This window comes from Sorex fumeus, unplaced genomic scaffold (assembly GCF_029834395.1).
Source record: "Sorex fumeus unplaced genomic scaffold, SorFum_2.1 ptg000015l, whole genome shotgun sequence".
Taxonomy (NCBI): Eukaryota; Metazoa; Chordata; class Mammalia; order Eulipotyphla; family Soricidae; genus Sorex; species Sorex fumeus.
The window spans coordinates 2,708,688-2,728,662 of NW_026606072.1; the positions used below are offsets into that span (position 1 = coordinate 2,708,688).

The window sequence follows — 19,975 nt, forward strand, 5'->3', positions numbered from 1 at the left end:
AAGTGGGCTCAATCAATCACAATGTGCCAGAAACCATGGAGAATGTACCCAGCAACCACAAGCCTATCAGAGTCCAACACATACCCTAGACACTTGCCGAAACACCTCCGTTTAGTAACTAAGTCAGATTTTTCTGAAACAATAAGGCATGTACTGCTTATGTAATCAAACCCTATATAAACTGCTTGCACTTGAAGGTCGGGGTCACTATCAAGAGACCGCTCTGTGGGTGAGAGAGCTGATCCCAGTATACTGGAATAAAACTCCTTCTGCTTTTGTATTATCGTGCTCACGTTTCTGTCCGTCTCACCACTTGGGAACCCATAGTCCCCGGCTTAACCATACTAACACTGCTAACTGATCAGTGCTCAGTGCTTGGGCCGAGGATGCTATGCCTCTGCATATGGGGTTCTGAGGCCCACAAGGTCTCTGCCAGTGTGTGGTGCTTGGAGACCGTGCCATGCAAGGAGCCAAATTTTGTTCAGCACTGCTAGATGTGCACCCCAACTGCTGCACTATTTCTGGCCCCTCTGCAACTTCCCTCCAACAACTCTGATGAAAACTGGATCTCATACTCCAAGCAATAGTAACTGACGTCAATATGACTTCAGTGTGAGGTTTTACCTTCATCTTCTTAGGAGCTGTTATTATACTAGAGTACTAAAATTTTGGGATTAGATCTTAGGCTTTTAGTGGTTCTATATCTCTGAATTGTGACCTTACCAAATATTTCTTTCTTTTTTTTTAAACCTTTTTATTGAATCACTGTGAGATAGATCCTTACAAAGCTGTTCATGATTGGATTTCAGTCGTACAGTATTCTAATACCCTCCTCAAGCATACCATATTCCAGTACCAGTGTCCCCAGGTTCCCTCCCATCACCCCTCATACCCCACCCCCTGCCTGCTTCTATTGCAGGCTCTTTTCTTCTCTCTCTCCAAATATTTCTTCAGTGGGCTAGGTTAAAATTCTCACCCTCTGCTCCTTTCCCGGGCATTAGTTTTTCAGATCTATTTTCTTGAAGTCCTTCATGTTTGTTTTTTTTTTTTTCCTTTCCAAATCCCTTCATTAGGTGATGTACAATGCTAGAGGCTTGAATGGGAAATGACATGTTCATCACACAGCTGATACAGGACTCTGGAAAGTAATTTCTCTTGGAAAATAAGCCTTCATAAAGTGAAGGCTCTGAGCACATTATGCAACACAATTGATAAGTGGAGGTATTATTCTCATAAGAACTCAATATATTACTTCCTGTAAGTCCTACAGAAGTTCAGAGTCTTCCAGATTCCTAAAACAATCCCAGAATTTTTCATTCTCACCCTAATCTACACTTAACCTATAGCAACTTATCAAAACCATTCACCATGTATCTACTAGTTATTGGGCTTCTACTACAGACAAAGCTACTCTTTGCTCTCAGGAATCACCCATATCTCTAGATTTCAGAGTGACAATTCACTCAAAAATCTCACTTATCTGCTGTTTTCAAGAAAAGACACTGATCTTCAGTATTCTCAGCTTTTTCTTGAATGGCAAGAGTATCAACTAGCAAACTCTGCGTGTTAGAAATGAAATGAGAAGTTTCTAATATTTGGCTTGGTTGATCTACTAGCGGGTAGCTATATTTTCTCCAAAATCCTAGGGCCTAGAATGTTGTGCACTAGAATAGCTGTTTTTTCCCCCCTTTAGATATCCCTCAGAAAGGAATCCTGGGCCAAAAAGCATGCATCTTTAAAATAAATTTTGATGGTAAATATTGTGACTCAGAGGTAGAATCTATGACCTGCATGTGTGAGGTGAGGTCCTGGGTTTAAGCAATAGTCACTGTCACTGTCACTGTCACTGTCCTCTCGTTGTTCATCGAATTGCTCGAGCAGGCCCAGTAATGTCACCATTGTGAGACTTCTTGTTACTGTGTTTGGCATATCAAATACGTCACGGGTAGCTTGCCAGACTTTGCCGTGCGGGTGAGATACTCTCGGTAGCTTGCCAGGCTCTCCGAGAGTGGCAGTGGAATCGAACCTGGCTCGGCCGGGCTGGCTGCACGCAAGGCAAATGCCCTACCGCTGTGCTATAGTACTACACAAAAATTAAACGCCATTTAGTGACATGGCATTATTTTATAACTCAACTGGCAGTGCACAAAATATTCTCAAAGTAGTTGGGTCTCTTTAGAATGATGATGTCCTCTGAACCTGAAAGCTGGCCTGAGGAAGAAGCTGTTCCCTTCCAGATTATCATGCCACTGAAGTAGAGTTCAAGCTTGTCCCTACGTTTACAGATAACACCCCCATTTAACAGATAATATCTTTATGTCATTAGGAACTTTAGAAGATATCTACCCCAGATATTTTTCTCTTAGCCAAGCAGATTATGTAGAAATTTCTTCATTTTCCTAAGAAAAAGAAAATGAGTAACCACCTAGGTTTACTTGATTTACTTGATTGGTGAATAGGAAGGACAGCGCGTCAATCTTTGTTTCTCAGATAATGAGTTATTTTGTATAGAATATTTACATTTCATTAGGAAAGAGGATCTGTCCTCCCATTGTTCATCGATTTGCTCAAGTGGGCCCAGTAACGTCTCCATTGTGAGACTTCTTGTTACTGTGTTTGGCATATTGAATACTCTCGGTAGCTTGCCAAGCTCTCCGAGAGGGGCGGAGGAATCGAACCCGTCTCGTCCGGGCTGGTTGTGCGCAAGGCAAACGCCCTACCACTGTGCTATCACTCCAGCCCTAGGAAAGAGAGTATAGGAATTTCTTCTCAAAAGAAATAATTGAAAGATGGAAACCCATGAAAATTCTGTTGCCTTGTTAATAATTATAGAAAAGTTTTTGGCGAACAGATTCACCAGTGACCTGTCAGTTTAGTCACGAGTGTATTTTAACTTTTGTTCTTTGCCCCCAGGCTTTCTGCCAGTAACAGAGCAGGGTCCTGTAAGAGGTGCAGAGAAAAAATAGCAACTTGCCCAAAGGGATTCTTCTTTTCTAGTTCATTGAGATGTCATGGAAATGAGGAAAGGGGAATATTTTGGAAAGGTTTCTTTTCAAAGCCAATTTACATGAAAGTAATATTACAGGTATTCCATTCCACAGTCAATGGCAATGAGAACTGTGGCAAGTGGAAGGTGTGGACACTACAGTGCAGAGAAGAGAATAATTACATAGAGATATGACTCAAATTTGTTGCCTAGCATAGTAGGTAACAAATCATAGAGGGAAATATACCTCTCGGAGAGCCCAGCAAGCTACTGAGAGGATTCTACAGGCACAGCAGAGTAAGCTACCCTTGGCGTATTCGATATGCTAAAAACAGTAACAATAATGGGTCTCATTCCCCTGACCCTGAAAGAGCCTCCAATATGGCAGCGTTGGGAAAGACGAGTAAGGAGAGGCTGCTAAAATCTCAGGGCTGCAATGAATGGAGATATTACTGGCACCTGCTTGAGTAAATCGATGAACAGGATGACAGTGATCCAGTGATACAGTGATGACTCAGAAGCTGTGATCCTTAGGATTTCTCAGACTGCTGACTTTTTTATTTCTCATAAAAAACAGTGCAAAAATTAAAGTGCTCTCATTTATTAAGACTAACTCTTTGTATAGTTTGTATAAAATTATTGGACTTAAGATTCTTAAAAGGTCTGCCTTGCAAGACGTTGCGACACGTGGGCTAGCTCAGTCTTCCCATTAGACACATCACACCCATGAACAGTGCCAAGCACACAATGCTCAGCGAGTACTGCTCAATAATGCATGTGGTTGGAGGCTGGGGAGACACTGCAAGGGGCAGGAGTGCAGATTTTGCTTGCTGGCGCTCCAAGTCTGATTTACAGAACTGCTAGGAGTGGCCCTCCAATGACCAAGCCAGGAGCAGTCCCTGAGCACTATTGAGTTATAAAGAAAAATGGGGCTAGAGAGGCTAGGGTAGGGGGAGAGGGTGTTTGCCTCCCATATGGCCAATAGTGTAGGGGTGCTTGCCTTGCATAGCAGGCCGATCCAGGTTCAATACCTCAAACCACATTTGACCCACTGAGCACAGAGCCAGGAGTAAGTCTGAGCACCACTGGGTATGGCTCCCAAAGAAAAACCAAAACCAAAAAAAAAAAAATAAATAAACATGACTGAATGACTGAAAGACAACATAATTGAGAAAATTTGTATTTATAAGTAGGGTCTTGAATAACAAAACCAATATCTCTTTGTCAGAATGCCCGGCAGGAATTTTTTTTGTACCTAAGTCCTTATGTTAGCTGTTGACTATGTCAATTTACTCCTTCCTTTGTATTTTAGAACCAGAGCTTAGTCTTTTTCTAATTACAACAACTTGAGATTCATTACAACTTGGTCACTCTGACAAGGGTAATTGCTGCGGAGAAAGTTATAGCTAAATTTGGGTCCTCATATACAGTGAATTGTGTATCTAATTAAGACTGCTAATTATTCTCTCTTCCTATAGTGATTATTGCAGAACTGGCTAGCTTAAATTATAAATAGATTTAGACAGCAAAAGGAAAATGAAGAAAGGTTGTAGCAGGAGAGAAAATGGTACCTAAAGGGGAAAAAATCGTCTCATATGCAACGAGAAAAACAAAATCTAGCTCTATGCTGCGAGAACGCTGACATCATAGTGCTATAAAACAGTAATAAGAGCAGGAGACCCACCAGAGAAAACTGCCAAGAGAAAGCTTTTGCAGCAACGTTAGTAGCAGCAAAACCAGCCTTGAGCAGGGGAGACAGGTATTAAACATGTGTCTTGAATGCAGCTGTGCCCAGTCTGAATCCATGGCACCACCTATAGCCTCCAGAGCACTGTCTGGAGTGTTTCCTGAGCACAAAGCCAGGAAGAATCCTGAGCACACCCAGGTGTTCCCCCCCCCAAACAAAATAAAAAACAAACCAGAAAACATGCTCTCAAGACAATCAGTAATGATAAAGATGGAACATATTTCGTAATGAATAGGATTGTTCATTTGAAAGATTGAACATTTAATGCTAGATACACCTACCAACATATATACCTATAGATACATAATGGATAGAATTACAAGAAAAATAAATCTTATAATCCTAGAGATAGAGTCTGACTTCTTTACAAATAAACTCAGAAAATACTATAAACAATAGGAGACTTCATAAAAAAATCTCAAAAATCTTAGTAAATTAATACAACAAAATTTGCAAAAATATGCAGTGTCTAAGTTGGATTTTTATAAGAATGTGAAAGTAGTTTAATATGAAATGGTTTTTTTCTAAATTGATTTTTCCTGTAAAGTTTACATATTCACTGATAACAGAAAAACAACATTTTCATAGCACTATGTGTAGAAAAAAACTAAGTTTTGTTAGTAATTCAGGGTAAAATAATATGAGAAAACTAACAATAGGTAGACATTTATTTACTCTAATACTAAGGCAATCTTTAAAAAACTACGGGAAACAATGTTTCATAAAACTACAGGAAACATTAAACTTAATGTTGGACGCTAAGTAATATTCTTTTTAAGTCAGGGGTGTGCGCACGTCCACTGTTCTTCTACCAATATTCTGTCATACCTAAAACCAAACATCAGCAGATTGAGCAAGGAAAAGGAACGAGATGTTCAAGGATGATAAAAGTAGAAACTTTTTTTCTGATGATAAGACTGCAAAAATGGGAAATACAAGGAATCTACAAATTACAAGACCTAATAGTTAGGGTCAGTAAGGTTCAGGACACAGACTCAAAATGAGAAAAATTTTGTGATTTCCATACATGAGTCTCAACCAGTTAGAATAAGCTCATAAAAAAGGGACCAGAGCAATAATTCAGCATGTAGGGCATTTGCCTTGCATGTGGCTGAACTGAGTTTGATCCCTGGCCCCCCAAAGGTTCCCTGAGCATTGCCAGGAATGATCCCTTGAGTGCACAGCCAAAAATAAACCCTGAGATCCAAAGGATATGCACCCCCCCAATATAATTAATAAAATGTAATTTACAATTCCAACATAAGGACCTAGAAATGAATATAATTACAAGCAGATAATTATGAAGAATAGCATAAGTACTTAATAAAGAACATGGCATAATATGGTATAAATTGATATACCACATAATATTCTATAAATTGATATACCACATTCATGATAGTAAGGCACGATTTTGTAAAGTTGTAGCTGCTCTAAGAATTTATATGCAAGTTAAATGAGCAGCAATTTGTTTCAGCCCATTGTGGTTTGGGGGCCAGACCCAGCAGTGTTCGCGGGCCACTCCAGACTTTATGCTCAGGGTCGTCCCCAGCAGTGCTCAGAGAATTGCATGGTCTTAGGAGTCAAGTCCAAGGTCTCAACATGAGTAATGGGAGTGTTTTACTATTTAGCACAATATTTATTTATATATTTATGATATTTTAGGTTAACCCATAACACAATATTCATTTATTTATTTATGATTTTTTTTTTTTTGGTTTTAGGGCTGTTCTCAAAGCTTACTCCTGGCTCTGTGCTTAAGGATCACTCTTGGTGTTACATTCCTGAGGGACCATCTGGGATGCTGGGGATTGAACCTGTACTAGCTTTATGTGAGTCAAATGCCCTACCCTCTGTATTAGCTCCCCTGCTCTCTGTCACAGCACAATATTTAAAGGGAAGTTGGTAGGTTTATCCTAAAAGTTGTATGAAATGTCCAAGAATAAAAAGAATAAATTACATTTTTTTGTAGGGAAGTCACCTGTATAGCAATCTGAAGGCCCAGGAAATTCTTAGCTAACTGGGCTTATGTGTCAATGTGAGAACTCAGAATTATAGTGCTGGGATGACCTGGGACACTCCATTGGTGCTTGAGGATCTCCAGGACAGCACCCAGCAATTCTCACATGACTGCAGTGTGGGGACTGAACTTGGACTGAGTGAAGTCTTGTATTTTAACCCTTGTACTATCTTCCTGGCTCTCATAAAATTAGTTTTAATAAGACAGGGCAGAGATCGGTAAAACAGAAGACTGGGCTAGAAAAAAATGTAGAGCTTTGGCATATATAGAAACCTGGGAGATAACAAAGCTGGATAAACAGAATGACTTAATTAGGAAAATAAAAATGAATGCACCAACAATATTTTATGTTCATCAAACTCAAAATTAAATGACCTAACATACGACATAATGATTAGTGTAGTGATTAAGAAGGGGATGGAAACTTCTTTGCTGCTGATGTACAATAGTACAATTGCTTTAGGTATTAATTGATAGACATTAGGAAAATATTAGGTATATTTTAGGTATTAATTGATAGACATTAGGAAAATATTAGGTATATCTTCCATATGATGCTTCTATATTATATTCTTTGATGGAGAAATTTTTGCAAATACTCAGTAAAATTGGCATAAAAGCGCTTATGACATAAAATTACAATTCACTCTATTGACAGTGTTCTTACAAAAATAAGAATCAATAGGTTTTGGCAGTAGGTATTGGTTCCTGTTCTCCATATAGAACATGGCTCTTTGGAATAGAACCGGTTAGTATGGAGTTTTCTTAAGATGCTAAAATAGACATTTTAAGCAATCCAGATATTTTACTTTTACCAATTTTCTCAAAGAATATCAAAACACTAATTCAAAAGGAACACTGCCATGTTTATGGTAACCCTATTTGCAATAGCCAATATGTGAAATAACCCATACCCATTGAAGGGGTGAGTAAAATGTAGTGTTATAAAGGCACGATGAAATATCACTCAGCTAGGTAAAATAAATGAAACTGCTATTTATGAAAATATGAAAATATGAACAGAGATGGAGGGTTTTTTTTTTTTTGCTTTTTGGTCACACCCGGTGATGCACAGGGGTTACTCCTGGCTCATGCACTCAGGAATCACTCCTGGTGGTGCTCAGGGGACCATATGGGATGCTGGGGATCGAACCCGGGTCGACCATGTGCAAGGCAAACGCCCTACCCGCTGCGCTATCGCTCCAGCCCCGAGATGGAGGTTTTTTGCCCAAGTGAAATAAATATGGAATGATCTTAGTCTTGTGTGGTATATCTAGACCAAGCAAGGGAGCACACAAAACTACCCCCAAACCAACCCTTAGATTCACACCCAAGATTGACAGAGGAGGATTATAGGGGGCACAAAGGGTGGAGAGATTTCAGCTCTTCGGCAGTGAGGGTGGTGTGGCAATTTTCTTTTAAAGAGGTTTGGAAAAACTCCCTGAAACACTGTGAAGTCATGTATAATAGTGAAAATGGAAGACGGAGCAGTAAAGAAACAAATACCTTGCATCCATGTATACAACCACATAAGCAGATAAAACCAATGAGTGAGTTATTTTGGTCCTAAAAATATAATGCTGAATGGAACACAAAATTAGGTACATAATGATATTTGCTATTATCTATGTAAAATTCATAAGCACTACAAATAATTTATAGATACATATGTATGTGATATATAATTATATGGTAATGGACTTTGGGTGGGAAGATGATTTGGGCCATACCTAGTGATGCTCAGTCAGGGCTAATTTCTGTTTCTGTGTTCAGACTCAGAAATCTGTTGATATGCAGGGAACTATATGTAGTGCCAGGATTAAACCTAGGTCAGTCACAAGCAAGGCAAACATCTTGTTCACTATCTTATTTCTCCAATGCCAGCATGTGGATGGTCAAAATGGTCATGAAGGATATACAACAGCTGTAGGCTATAGTAGGATATGGTTAATAATGGATAGGAAGATAGAGAATTTGGTTAGTGAGAAATAGAAATTGCTGCATTAGTGATGTACCATTTATTTAAAAAAGAATGCAGAAGCTGTGAATATTTGTCAAATTTGGTGCTAGTAATTTTTAAATATATTTATAGATTTTAATGTGGATAAAATGTGCAATAAATCAAAGTTACAATGAAAGTTCGATCACAGCTTAAAATAATTCAATAAAATTTGTTTTATCGAAGTTTCAAGTGATAACGAGAATTCTGGATTAAAGGAAAAAAAGACAGTGTGATTCCTTATATTGAGGCTCATGGCTTAGATTTCAATTGGGAATGCTGATTATATGTGAGATTTGAAAACTCTTTTTGATGGTTCTTGTTTCTTTTTAGAAGTGCAAGGAACTTGAATGCTTCCAAATGTATTTGTTCTGGCAAATACAAAAAAACCTGGGTCAGCATGAGGACAGTGGAAGAGAAGATACTGGGTTGGGAGCAAGTGTCAATTTTGATTAAAAATTGCAGAAAAACATAATTCAGAAAGAGCTGAATGATGAGCACAAGTGTATGTGCCTGAAGAAATATCTTGAATAACTGTTCTGTGATTTAGCTTGAACCTGCGTATTTTATTTTCAGAAACTTTTGATTGCTGTTTCCCTCGCTTTTTAAGAAAAGAAGCACTAATAAAATTTATTAAAGCAAAGAAATAATCTCAAAGTTACATTTTTCCCTCACCAAGTCAGTGTTGCATATGTATAGAGAGATTTGCAAAGAACCTCCAAAAGTCATTGATTAGGAAGTAATTTATTGATTCGATTTAAGCTAAGCACTTTTACCATTGCAAAAGCAGTTGTTCCGAAAAAGGATTGAAAAACACATCACAAGGTTACATAGTTCAGAAACAATGTCAATACTGATCATAAAACTACTGGCAAATGGCACTTTTAAGCACACTTGTAGTCTTTAATATGGAGCGAAAGTGTGTTCCCTTGAAAATGTATCTATAACATTTACAAATTCTTTCAAACACGTTTATAAATACAGTAAGAAAATTTCCTGAGCTCCCTTTTCTTAGAGTGGTGCTCGCCAACAGCCATCCATGTGGTATTTGACTGGCATCTTCTATATAGCCTTTTCTTTAGAAAGTATATTAGGCATTCATTAAAATATCTGTGCTTCGAGTCACTTTGTAAGCATAAATGGCAATCTGGTTATAACAGGAGAAAAATGTTTTACAATTGCACGGCAGCAGGAGTTGAGGGGTAGGTAGGGGAAGCTGGAGATTTAAACTCTGATTAGGTTTCCAAGTGGAATATAATTTAACAATATGAAGAATAGACTCAATCTCATCTGCCCGGTTTAATGGTCCACAGAGCTACATCCACTAGCTAAGGGTGCCAATGGGAAAATTTTAAATAACACCAATGGTGAATTTTTAAATAACTTCACTTCTTATTCTTCTTCAAGCCCCACCCAACCCCCAAGATCTCAAAGTTTCTACCCCTTGCAAGCTAAATCTCTAAGTCCTTATAAAAGGAGGGGAGAGCCTTTAGAACGCATAAAATTTGGTTAGTCAGTTGTAAGAAGTCTGATGGGTTAAGTTTCAGATGGGATCCTGGCAAGATGTGGCAATTTATCACTTCTTGCAGGAAAGCATATGCAATAATCTTGGAAAAACAGCCTCTTGTTAGTTTTCCAGCTCATTAATTATAGGAAAGCTGAGTCTTGTGACTGACACTGCAAACTTTGTAGCTTAAAATGAGAAATGTGTCCAAGAATTAAGGGCAGATGGCAAAAGAAAAAAAAAGCAGATGCCTTCAATATAAGCATGTGTTGTTGTTGTTGTTGTTTTGTTTTGTAGTTTTTAGGTTTATTTTTGTTTTGATGGAAGCCAAGTTTTGGAGCATGATACTTAAGTGGAAAATATCTCATTTCCTGCTAAGACATGACATTAGAGAATTAGGAGGGGAAGAAGAATTTATAAATAAAGTCCCTCCCTACACTATTTCTCAACTTGTTGACACCAGCATGAACAGATGTGTACCTAATGTAGCAGGTCATTACTATACATGTCTTCAGATGTAGTTTGATGGATTTGATGGAAAAGGTGTTATTAGTAATAAGGATGACTCTTACTGTTCAAAAGGCTTCCCATTTAAAAAGATGTTGGTCTTTAATTTTAAATTTTTAACTGAGTTTCTCTGATTTTTTTCTCATGTCTGGATTTCATCTCACTTTAGAAAGGAACAGGGGGAAGGGGATGGGTATGTTTTGAAATCCTATGGTAAAGGGAAAAAAGGAATACAGTGGTTTTGGTCCAACTTATATAAATAATTTACAAACTATAGATCCTATCACAGAAAAAACTCTCCAAGAAAATTACTTCAGTATCACACACATTTTTCTACTCATTTTCATGTCAAGATAAAAAATAGAGTAAGGTTAGGCAAGAGAAATAAACATTAATTAGCCAGGCACTAAGCTGGATATTTCCAGTAACAAATATAATGGCCATTTTACACTAAGATGTCCATGATTTTGTTTGGCAAGCATTGTTTTTGGCGTGCATTAAAAATGAAGATGTCATAGTAATAGAAGTTAATGTCTCTCATATTATTGATTAAGATTTAGCTGTTCTTTGTTGTCCCCTTGCAAACTGGAAGGAGACGAATGAATAAGCTGATGGAAAGCTAAGTCAATGTCTGATGATCACAGATCACAAATTAAAAATGCAAGAGAAGATCACTATAGTCTCGCATAATTATTAAGGTTAGAAGAAATCACAAGTACATGTAGAAATGAATTTTGAAAATTGAGACAAGATTATTTCTGACTTATGGCCAACATTCCCATAGCATCATATATATAATATACATGTATGTATATATAATGGTTTAAATGAATTAAAATTTATTTCCTTGAGGTGAGGGAAATCAAATTGTGAGAAATGTCATTATCATGGCTTTGGGTGACCACATTGAGGTAAGTCATTAAAACAAAACAACAAAAACCTCTGCATTTTATGGTGTTGGTGGTGATTTGCTATTTATCAAATTTTAGTTATTTATATTTATCATTTTTCTTACCCTTTATCAGCCAGTTTTCATAAAATGTAGAAAATGGTTACTGAGAAACCCTAGCATTAACTGTGCAAAAATGGTGGCTTAGAAGATGTATTCTTGTGTAAAAAAATCAAAAGCTCTAGCAACTTATAAGAATAATTGCTTGTCATTTCCTACTTTGAAGAATTGGGGTTGGCATAAGAGAAAAAAGCAGAGGTAGTGATAGCTTTGAAAATATGGAACCTTATGCGATTACATAGTTTTCACTTCAATATGGCTTTACAGAAGACACAGATTACTCAGCAGGCTGGTTTGAGATCGCTTTGGTTTCCACATGAAACTATTAATATGTTTAAAATGAATGATTAAGTGCAAAAGCAAGCCTCATGAGGCAAGTACCACTCAAAAAGTATCAGAACTCACATAAAGCAGAGCTTGGGAGTTGACTTTTGAACAAACGATTGTTACGTTGTACTTTAAACACACAACACCCCTTCAGCTATACAATGGCATATTACACTACTGCTAAACAAAGATTACACAAAAATTAGTACATTCAGGGTTCTAACAGAAATATATGACTACAATTTTTTTCAGTTTTGTTTGTTTCATGGACACAAACACAATAATATTGAATCCATATGAATAGATTGAAAGTCATTAAATAATTCTTTTCATTTTATATAATGAGTTTCACACTATGAGGATTATATATTTCAATGTGCCACAGTTTTTGAACCACATAAAGCAATGGAATATAAAATAAAAATATAAAAGTCACGTTGAAGTCAAAAGTATTACACGGCAAATACATCAAACATGCCACTGAAAAATTTGTCAAAGCATGAGACGTAATATCTTTCATTTCTAAACAGTAAGCAGCTTGGAAAAAAAGGACATAAGGACAAGAAGGGGAGGTAGATACTTTTAAGAATTCAAATGTATTTTATCAGGAATTTTACAAAACAAATTCTCTTTTGGAGGTATTATCTTTACATAGTTCTTTTTAATTTCAGAGAACACAACAAGAATTCTCCAGTCAGAATTTTTGAAATTTACATAAAGCCTTAGTTTTTGAATTTTGTGCCGGGAAAACATGATATTACTAACTATAAAAAGTTAGTTTTTATATTATGACTTCAGTGTTTTTCCTTTTTAACCAGCAGCAAGAAAGTTAACTAAGCGCCTAAGGGTTATTGACCACAACCTGGAAACAGGCGATATATTACCACTTTAACGTCTCAAAGTCAGAGCATACATCTAAGAAATTGATGTGAAAAAATGGCAGTTGGTGTTATTATGTACAGCTCTTAGCCATAAACTCAGAACACGAAATAGGTTATTGATTCTCCATAGCCAATAAAATTCATGCTTAATGGGATGCTCTTGCATTTTGTGGAATCCTGAGATGCCCTAACCTCTGGAAATATTCTATTTTCTATTTTTTCCTTTCCTTAAAATAGATACCACAGAGGTCTCAGACCCAAAGTCACCATCCTGAGCAATACAAGTCTGCAGAGAAAACTCCTCTTTGATTTGCAGATGACATACCTGCTAATCAGGAAAGAAGTCTAGGCCAACATTATAAATAGAATTTCTGTTTAGATTATAGGCTCTCAAGCAAAAAAAATTCTATATTTAGTTTCTGCTTAAAACTTACAAGACTGAATCATCAAGAACCACTTGAATTTACTAATGGCTTTTGAATTGATTAAATAATTAATGAATTAAGCTAGAACAACTCCAAACGAAGCATCTTTTGATCCTCAGCTAGAGTCTTGGTATCTGCATGACCAATGGAACATTTATATGACTGAGTCTTTTGCTAAACCAAATAACAATGGTTTGTGAATAAGTTACTTTCTTGCAGTTCCTACACTTGCAACTGCACATCTTAACACTTAGGAAAAATACAGGGCTTGGAGTAAGAGCATAAAAAAGTCTCCAAGTATGGACAGTTAAGAAGAGGAGAAGCAAGGCTAATACATCAAATTGATCGGACTTAGAGGAATAGATATCTGTTTGTCTCTTAAACATCATTCCAGCCATACTGTTTGCAGGTAAGGTCACATGGATTATGTTTTCCAGTGCTGCAGTGGGTTTCTGACATGGAAACTTGGGTTTTACTTAGCTCAAGGGAATCAAAGACAGAACGGGAGGAAGTGTCAGAAATATTTTAGGTCAATCCACTATTCTTTTGGGGGGAGATGCACACCTGGCAATGCTCAGTGGTTACTCCTAGCTCTGTGCTCAGGTGTCACTCTGGTGCTCAGAGGACGATGTGGTGCTGCGGATCACCAGCATGTAAAGTATGCTCTCAGCTCATTGAGCTACCTCTCCAGCCCTCAAGCTGTATTTGAAAAAATAGGTGAGGGAACTTTTAGCTTAAAGGACGTGCATAAGGGGACATTCAATCTGTTTAGTGGCAGTAATATACACTAAAGACCTGGGAATTGAGTCCTAGTCCAATATCCCAGCCACGTTATTGTGCTGGAACTGAATAGCCAGGAAAAATGTATTTGATGAAGTACCAGAGATACTCATCAGTGAAAAATCTATGTTAGAACACTGGGGATGGTGAGACAGAGGCATTTACATTTTTCTGTAAGTGTGCAAAATTCCATTGTGCATCCATTGTGCATTTCAGGCCCAGACATGCAATTCAGATACATTCAAAAGTGCATCAGTATGTTTTAAAATTGAGAATCTTGAATCATAGGGTGGCAGATATATCCCCAGTTCTAGCCAGAGTCTGTGATCAGACAAATTAATTATACTTATCACATCAATGGCGTGGTGACTCAGTTAAACAATGAATTTAAAACCTGACAGTTGCTGATCAGACTTGAGACCATTTTGTCATTTTCTTTCTGACATTACCATTCACACACACAAAAAAGAAAGGTTTTGTGCAAAAAGAAAACTGGAAAAAAAAAAGGTAAAAGAAAGGCACTTTGTATAAGGTGTAAAAATCTGTTTCTTTCTTATCTAAGGAGACAGAAAAGGTACTAAAGCAGGGACATGTCTTTCTCCAAGTGACGTGTAGTAGTGAGCAGAGAAAAAGAGCCAGATCACCCACACAGTGAACCTGTCCCCTTGACTCAACTTTCTCTGCCTAAACTCATAGGAGTCTTTGATTGATTGGGTCACTACAGGATAAAGAATCAAGATCTTTATTCTTATAAAGATGGTAAGGGATTGATACCCTTTGAACCAAACCAGTGAGAGCAAGTTTTCAGTACACAACTGCCTACCAGGATTGGTCTTAGGCACTTAGGGGAATGTAGTGTCATGAACATGGCTGATAACAACTTGTGCTCATATTGGGGTGCCTTCTATTTGTTCACTAAAATGACAGGTAAACTCATTGCAGTGTAGGTCATAAGAGTCCTTCAATCACCTACAGCTAGCTGCAGTTTCTCAGTGCCTTTTAACTTGAATGTTTAGGTTTTTATAAAAATGAATTTTGGTAACTTGGACTATACAACTCTTTCAAACAATTGAACACTGATTGTTCATAATCTATGGTGTGTATATGTGTGTGTGTGTGTGTGTGTGTGTGTGTGTGGGTATGTGTGTGTGGGTGGGGTGGGGTATATGTGTGTGTGAAAGAGAGAGAGAAAGAGAGAGAGAGACAACCAAAGCAAAATTAACCAGGATCAGTTGCTAGATATAAAAAAGCAAAAAGATTAGGGACTGTAGGGCTCAGCTAGAGATGAGCATGGCTTTATTCAGTAAAAGATCACTTCTGAAAATTTGAATCTTATTCAGGATGTCTTTTGTTAAAATCTCAAGCCTCTTCATTCTATACATATAATCTTAGAATGATTTTGTATCTGTATAATTTATGCATGTAAAATATGTTAGGACTAACTGAAATTGATGATTTCAAAATGAAATTAAATGTGTCCATTCTAAAGAGTCCTTGTATTTCTATGATAGATTTATTTATTATCTAAATTAAGATATGGGCATTGGATCAAATTATCTTTCCTGGAAAATATGAAATGAATCATAAAATCAGGGAGTCAAAGTTTGAAAAGGCCTTAGAGATTATTTGGCATAGCATTTTCTTCCAAGGAATCAGAAGCTTAGAGAAGAGAACTTAGTTAGGCAACCAAGTTAGTCTCAAGTCTGAGTCTTGACTGCTCAGCCTGGACCCTTCCATTTGACTAACCATCTCCCTGATAGAAATTATATTAACTCATGAAAACAAAACCCAATTCTTATAGAGTCCTAACTGACCATAGCATTGCAGCTTTGATTTTACCTAATGAGGGGCTAATTGATGTTTTAAAGAGACTTAGTTCAAGTTAATTTTTTGGCCATACTTTAAAAAACATATGCCAAGTTATATTTAAAAAGATTTGTTTTTGAATTTTTTAAACTATAGCAGTGGTTAGAGAAGAATGGATTATTTGGAATAAAGGTTGATTCTATTGGGTGTGATGGAAACAGTCATTGGTCAATATCTCTCTAGGTGGAAGATGTTCCTGGTCTCTTGAAGAGAGTTAGTCTTTTATATGTCACTCTATATTACAGGAACATAAAACCAGTAATACTTAGGACAAATTATGCTCTTTCCTTACATAGTGTTGTTTACTGCAAGTCAAACAGATTTGACTTGTAGTTTTCAAGAGAGTAATTTCTTCCATGCACTAAAATAACCTTTACTGGGTACTGCTTCTAAAACTTTAGAGTGCACACAAATCATCTGGTATCTTAGTAAAATGCAGATTCTAATTCTGCAGATCTGGGGCAAGGGGGGCTGAGATTGTACATTTCTAATCAGTGTCCAGTCAAATGCCAACACATATCTGAGCAATAAGGATCTTTGTTTACTTTGCTTGAATAACAAGACTGGATGAATTTGGGCAGCTTTCCTAAATATTCGGTTCCTCAATATATAATGTATACATTATTTATGTATTGGAAGAATAGAGTCTCAAGAACATGGCAATTCTGGAAACCCTGTCAAGTGCTCACTTTCAAATATTAGGTTAGCTGTGAGTCCAGTTCTTATCATCATGAATATTGTTGGGGTAGAACATTTAACCTTTAGGAGTGAACTTGAATTTTCTGTTTAGCTAGGGAGTAGACATCAGGAATGGATTTACCATCAGGCAAAATTTAAAAAAAAAGAGGGAGACAGTTGTAGTAACTTTGTAACTCATGACCCTTCAATGAAAATTAAAGGAAAGAGGAAGATAATTGAATGAGTCACAGATGCTGTCTTAAAAATGAAGATCTGGGCTTTTGATGATTCTTGGGGAGCTTGCCCATGGAACTCACTTAGAAATCCTCACTACCAGGGATGTTTTAACCCTTCCCACTTCCCTGCTGATACTTGGTTTCTTAGAACTTTTATTGGACTCTTTTGATATGAGTCTGCCTCTGTCCAGGATTTGCTGATGTGTCTCCTCCAGAGAAATACTGTTGGCTTTGCCTAAAATTTCTCTGTGGTTCATGTTTGGTTCATCAAAGCAAAACCAAATCAAACCCTCTCTTTCGAACACTACCTTAGGAGTAACTGAGCTTCTTTCCCATGGTAGCTTTAAGAAGATTCATGTGTCTAGAGAAGAGCAGAAGCCCCAGACTGGCCCGAAACTTACAGAAGAAGCAATTTTTGGTTTGTGGAGAGCCCTAAAACTCTAGGTTGGTGTTTATTGTTCAAAGTATTCTGGAGAAAAAAAGAAACCAGATACACTATACTCTATTTTGTTGGAAATTGAGTATTGTCACCCACTTCCTATTTCTCAGTGAACTTCGGGTTGATATGGCATTTTACTCCACAGAGAGAAGCTGCATATACTAATATGTACTGTAAATCTCATTACAACCTTATAGCAGAAAACACCGTACCCACTGAATACGTAAACAGCTGTAGTGGGAAAGATAGAAAATTGTCTTTTGTTTTACCTAAGTGATAGAAAAATAGTCTTCAAAAATACATTGTTAAATTATGGGTTTATATTAAAGTAGAATTTGTATTTACAGTAAGGCAGTATTTTCACTAGCATCCTGCTATGATTATCTTTTAAATTAAAGTTAGTCTTTTGGGATGTTTTCCTCAGTGAAAGAAGACTAGGATCTATATTAAGTGATAGATCATGCCAAAATGAAACAGGGAAATATTTTAGAAGAATTTACTACATGGAATTTATTTGCCTCTTGTGTAAGAAATTTGACTTCCCCAAACTATAATCTCTTTAGAGTCTTTAGAATAGATTTCAATTTAGGGGGAGGGAATACATACTTGACAATTTGAACTATTTTAAGAAAGAGCTAGAGGCATCATTTTTGATTTGCATATTGGCAAGCCATCACTAAGGTAATTGGATGATATAAACAATTTGTTGGGTGTCTGATATACAGTCTTTCTTCAAATGTATTATATTTAGTTAATCCTAATCAAATGAAAGAGGAGTATAAAGATTAAGTAATTGGTTTTCAAGGCATTTTCTCATGTCTGTCATCTTTCTGTGGTAAACAATTATGACTATTTTCATTTCCTTCTATCACATACTCAACCATTAAAGCCTTTCCCCAAGGATATACCTATTGGCACCATCCCTCCAAAACACTAAACAATGTGCTTTTATTTCATTGAACACATAATTTTTATAAGTAATAGCAAGTAAAGGAAATCACAAATCACAGTTAGGAAATGAAACAATTTGTTCTGGAATCAGCTGTTGGAGAGAGAGGCAACTGGTTGAAAATGGAGCATGAAAAGGCGTGAACTGTGAGTTTTTGTAGTGTTATTCTAACCACACTCTTAGGCAATGTCTAGTAGATTGCATTTTGTGTACTCTGTAGTGTTACCTGAAGAAAAAAAAAATCACATTTTAACCAACCATCTTATCCACCAAATCATTACTGAAAGGAGTGCACAAAGCCTGTGGGATCCAGGTAATCCAACCCACCCAGTTGGAGTCTGCAGTTGCCGGGGGTCGTGGTAAAGGAGGCCAGGTCATTTTCGGCTTGGTTCTGTTGAAGAAAAGGTGGCACTTCCTTGGTGGGTTCTTCTAGCAAAGCCAGGTTTTGAGCTCGTGGATCTGGTACCAAGACTAGGATGTTGTTATCCATCACACTGGATACCTTCGCATACTCCTTATTGGTTTCCGGAGCTCTCAGCTTCTCCACAGGGTCACTGTCCTCTCTCTGTTTTGGGAGTAATGACAGTGCGCCGTCTTTGTTGATCTTGTGAATCTCCACATAATCCAGCGGTTTTGCAGACAGGAAGGGGGTTTGCTCTGGCGGTGGCAGCAACGCCATGTCTTGGCCAGTCTTGGGCTGAAAACTGCCCCCCTTCCTCGGCTCTGCTGCCTTTTCCTCCTCTGCAGTCTCATTGGTTTCTGAGGATTTAAGAGCAACTTTGTCTGTTTTGTCCAGCCAAGTGGCAGCTGTGCCTGCTGTGCCCAGGGTCAGCTTACACACGTCAGCGATATTGTGGTAAGAAGATCTGGGGTTCTGCTCTCCGGGAGGTTGTGGTAAGGGCCATGTTGAAGACTTGGAGGCATCTGCATGAAAAAGGGGAATCTTGGCTCCCAAGCTTGAGTTCTGGGGGTTCCAGGTGCGGATAATGGTGGGTTTGGGATTGTCTGGTTTTTCAGTTCCCTCAGGAGTGTGGCATTTCGGGAGATTGGCCCGGGGCTCCTCACACTTCTCTGACAAAAGGGAAGGGCTGTCACAGCTTCCTCGGCCAGAGTCACTGTCCGGGTCTATTTTCTGAGCGGGGTGTTCTTTGGAATGTCCTGGCATCAGCTGCTGGTCCTCACTGTCATCAACTTCTAAATACTCTACCAGCAAGTCCTCACAGTCAGAAGTCGGGGGGAAGTCTTGGCATCCCAGGGCACTCAGCAGTTCTTCCGATTTGCCCTTCTATCAAAACACAAACACAGGCGAGCAAGGGGTTAGTTCCCTAATGAGCCATTCTGCCTCTTTTCCCTGCCTGCACTTTCAGCTACAGGCACCTGGGATGTGACAATGACTTGGCAGCATTCACCAAACTTCTAGACATTTCCATATTATAATCACCTCCCTGATTACTATTCTTTTTTAATTTTAGTCACAATATGATTTTTAAACTGTAGACAGCAAAGATTACAAGTCTAAGAGAGCAAACCGTGCTCACATACAATGAGCACGCTATTACTGAATAAGAAAAGCTTGTAAAACAGCTAAACTCACAAAATACACATAGCGTTTTGGGAATTAC

At 37.7% G+C, this 19,975-nt stretch overlaps 1 protein-coding gene across 3 annotated transcripts in view; it reads right to left on the reverse strand.

Moving 5' to 3' along the window:
• Positions 1–16,818: 16,818 nt before the first annotated feature.
• Positions 16,819–19,975, reverse strand: part of PRLR (prolactin receptor) — a 193,203-nt gene continuing 190,046 nt past the window's right edge. For all 3 annotated transcript variants that reach the window (XM_056112121.1, XM_056112122.1, XM_056112123.1), the window contains one exon: positions 16,819–19,638. In XM_056112121.1, the coding sequence (XP_055968096.1) occupies positions 18,631–19,638 (1,008 nt within the window). In that variant the 3' untranslated portion in view covers positions 16,819–18,630. The remainder of the gene's footprint in view (positions 19,639–19,975) is intronic.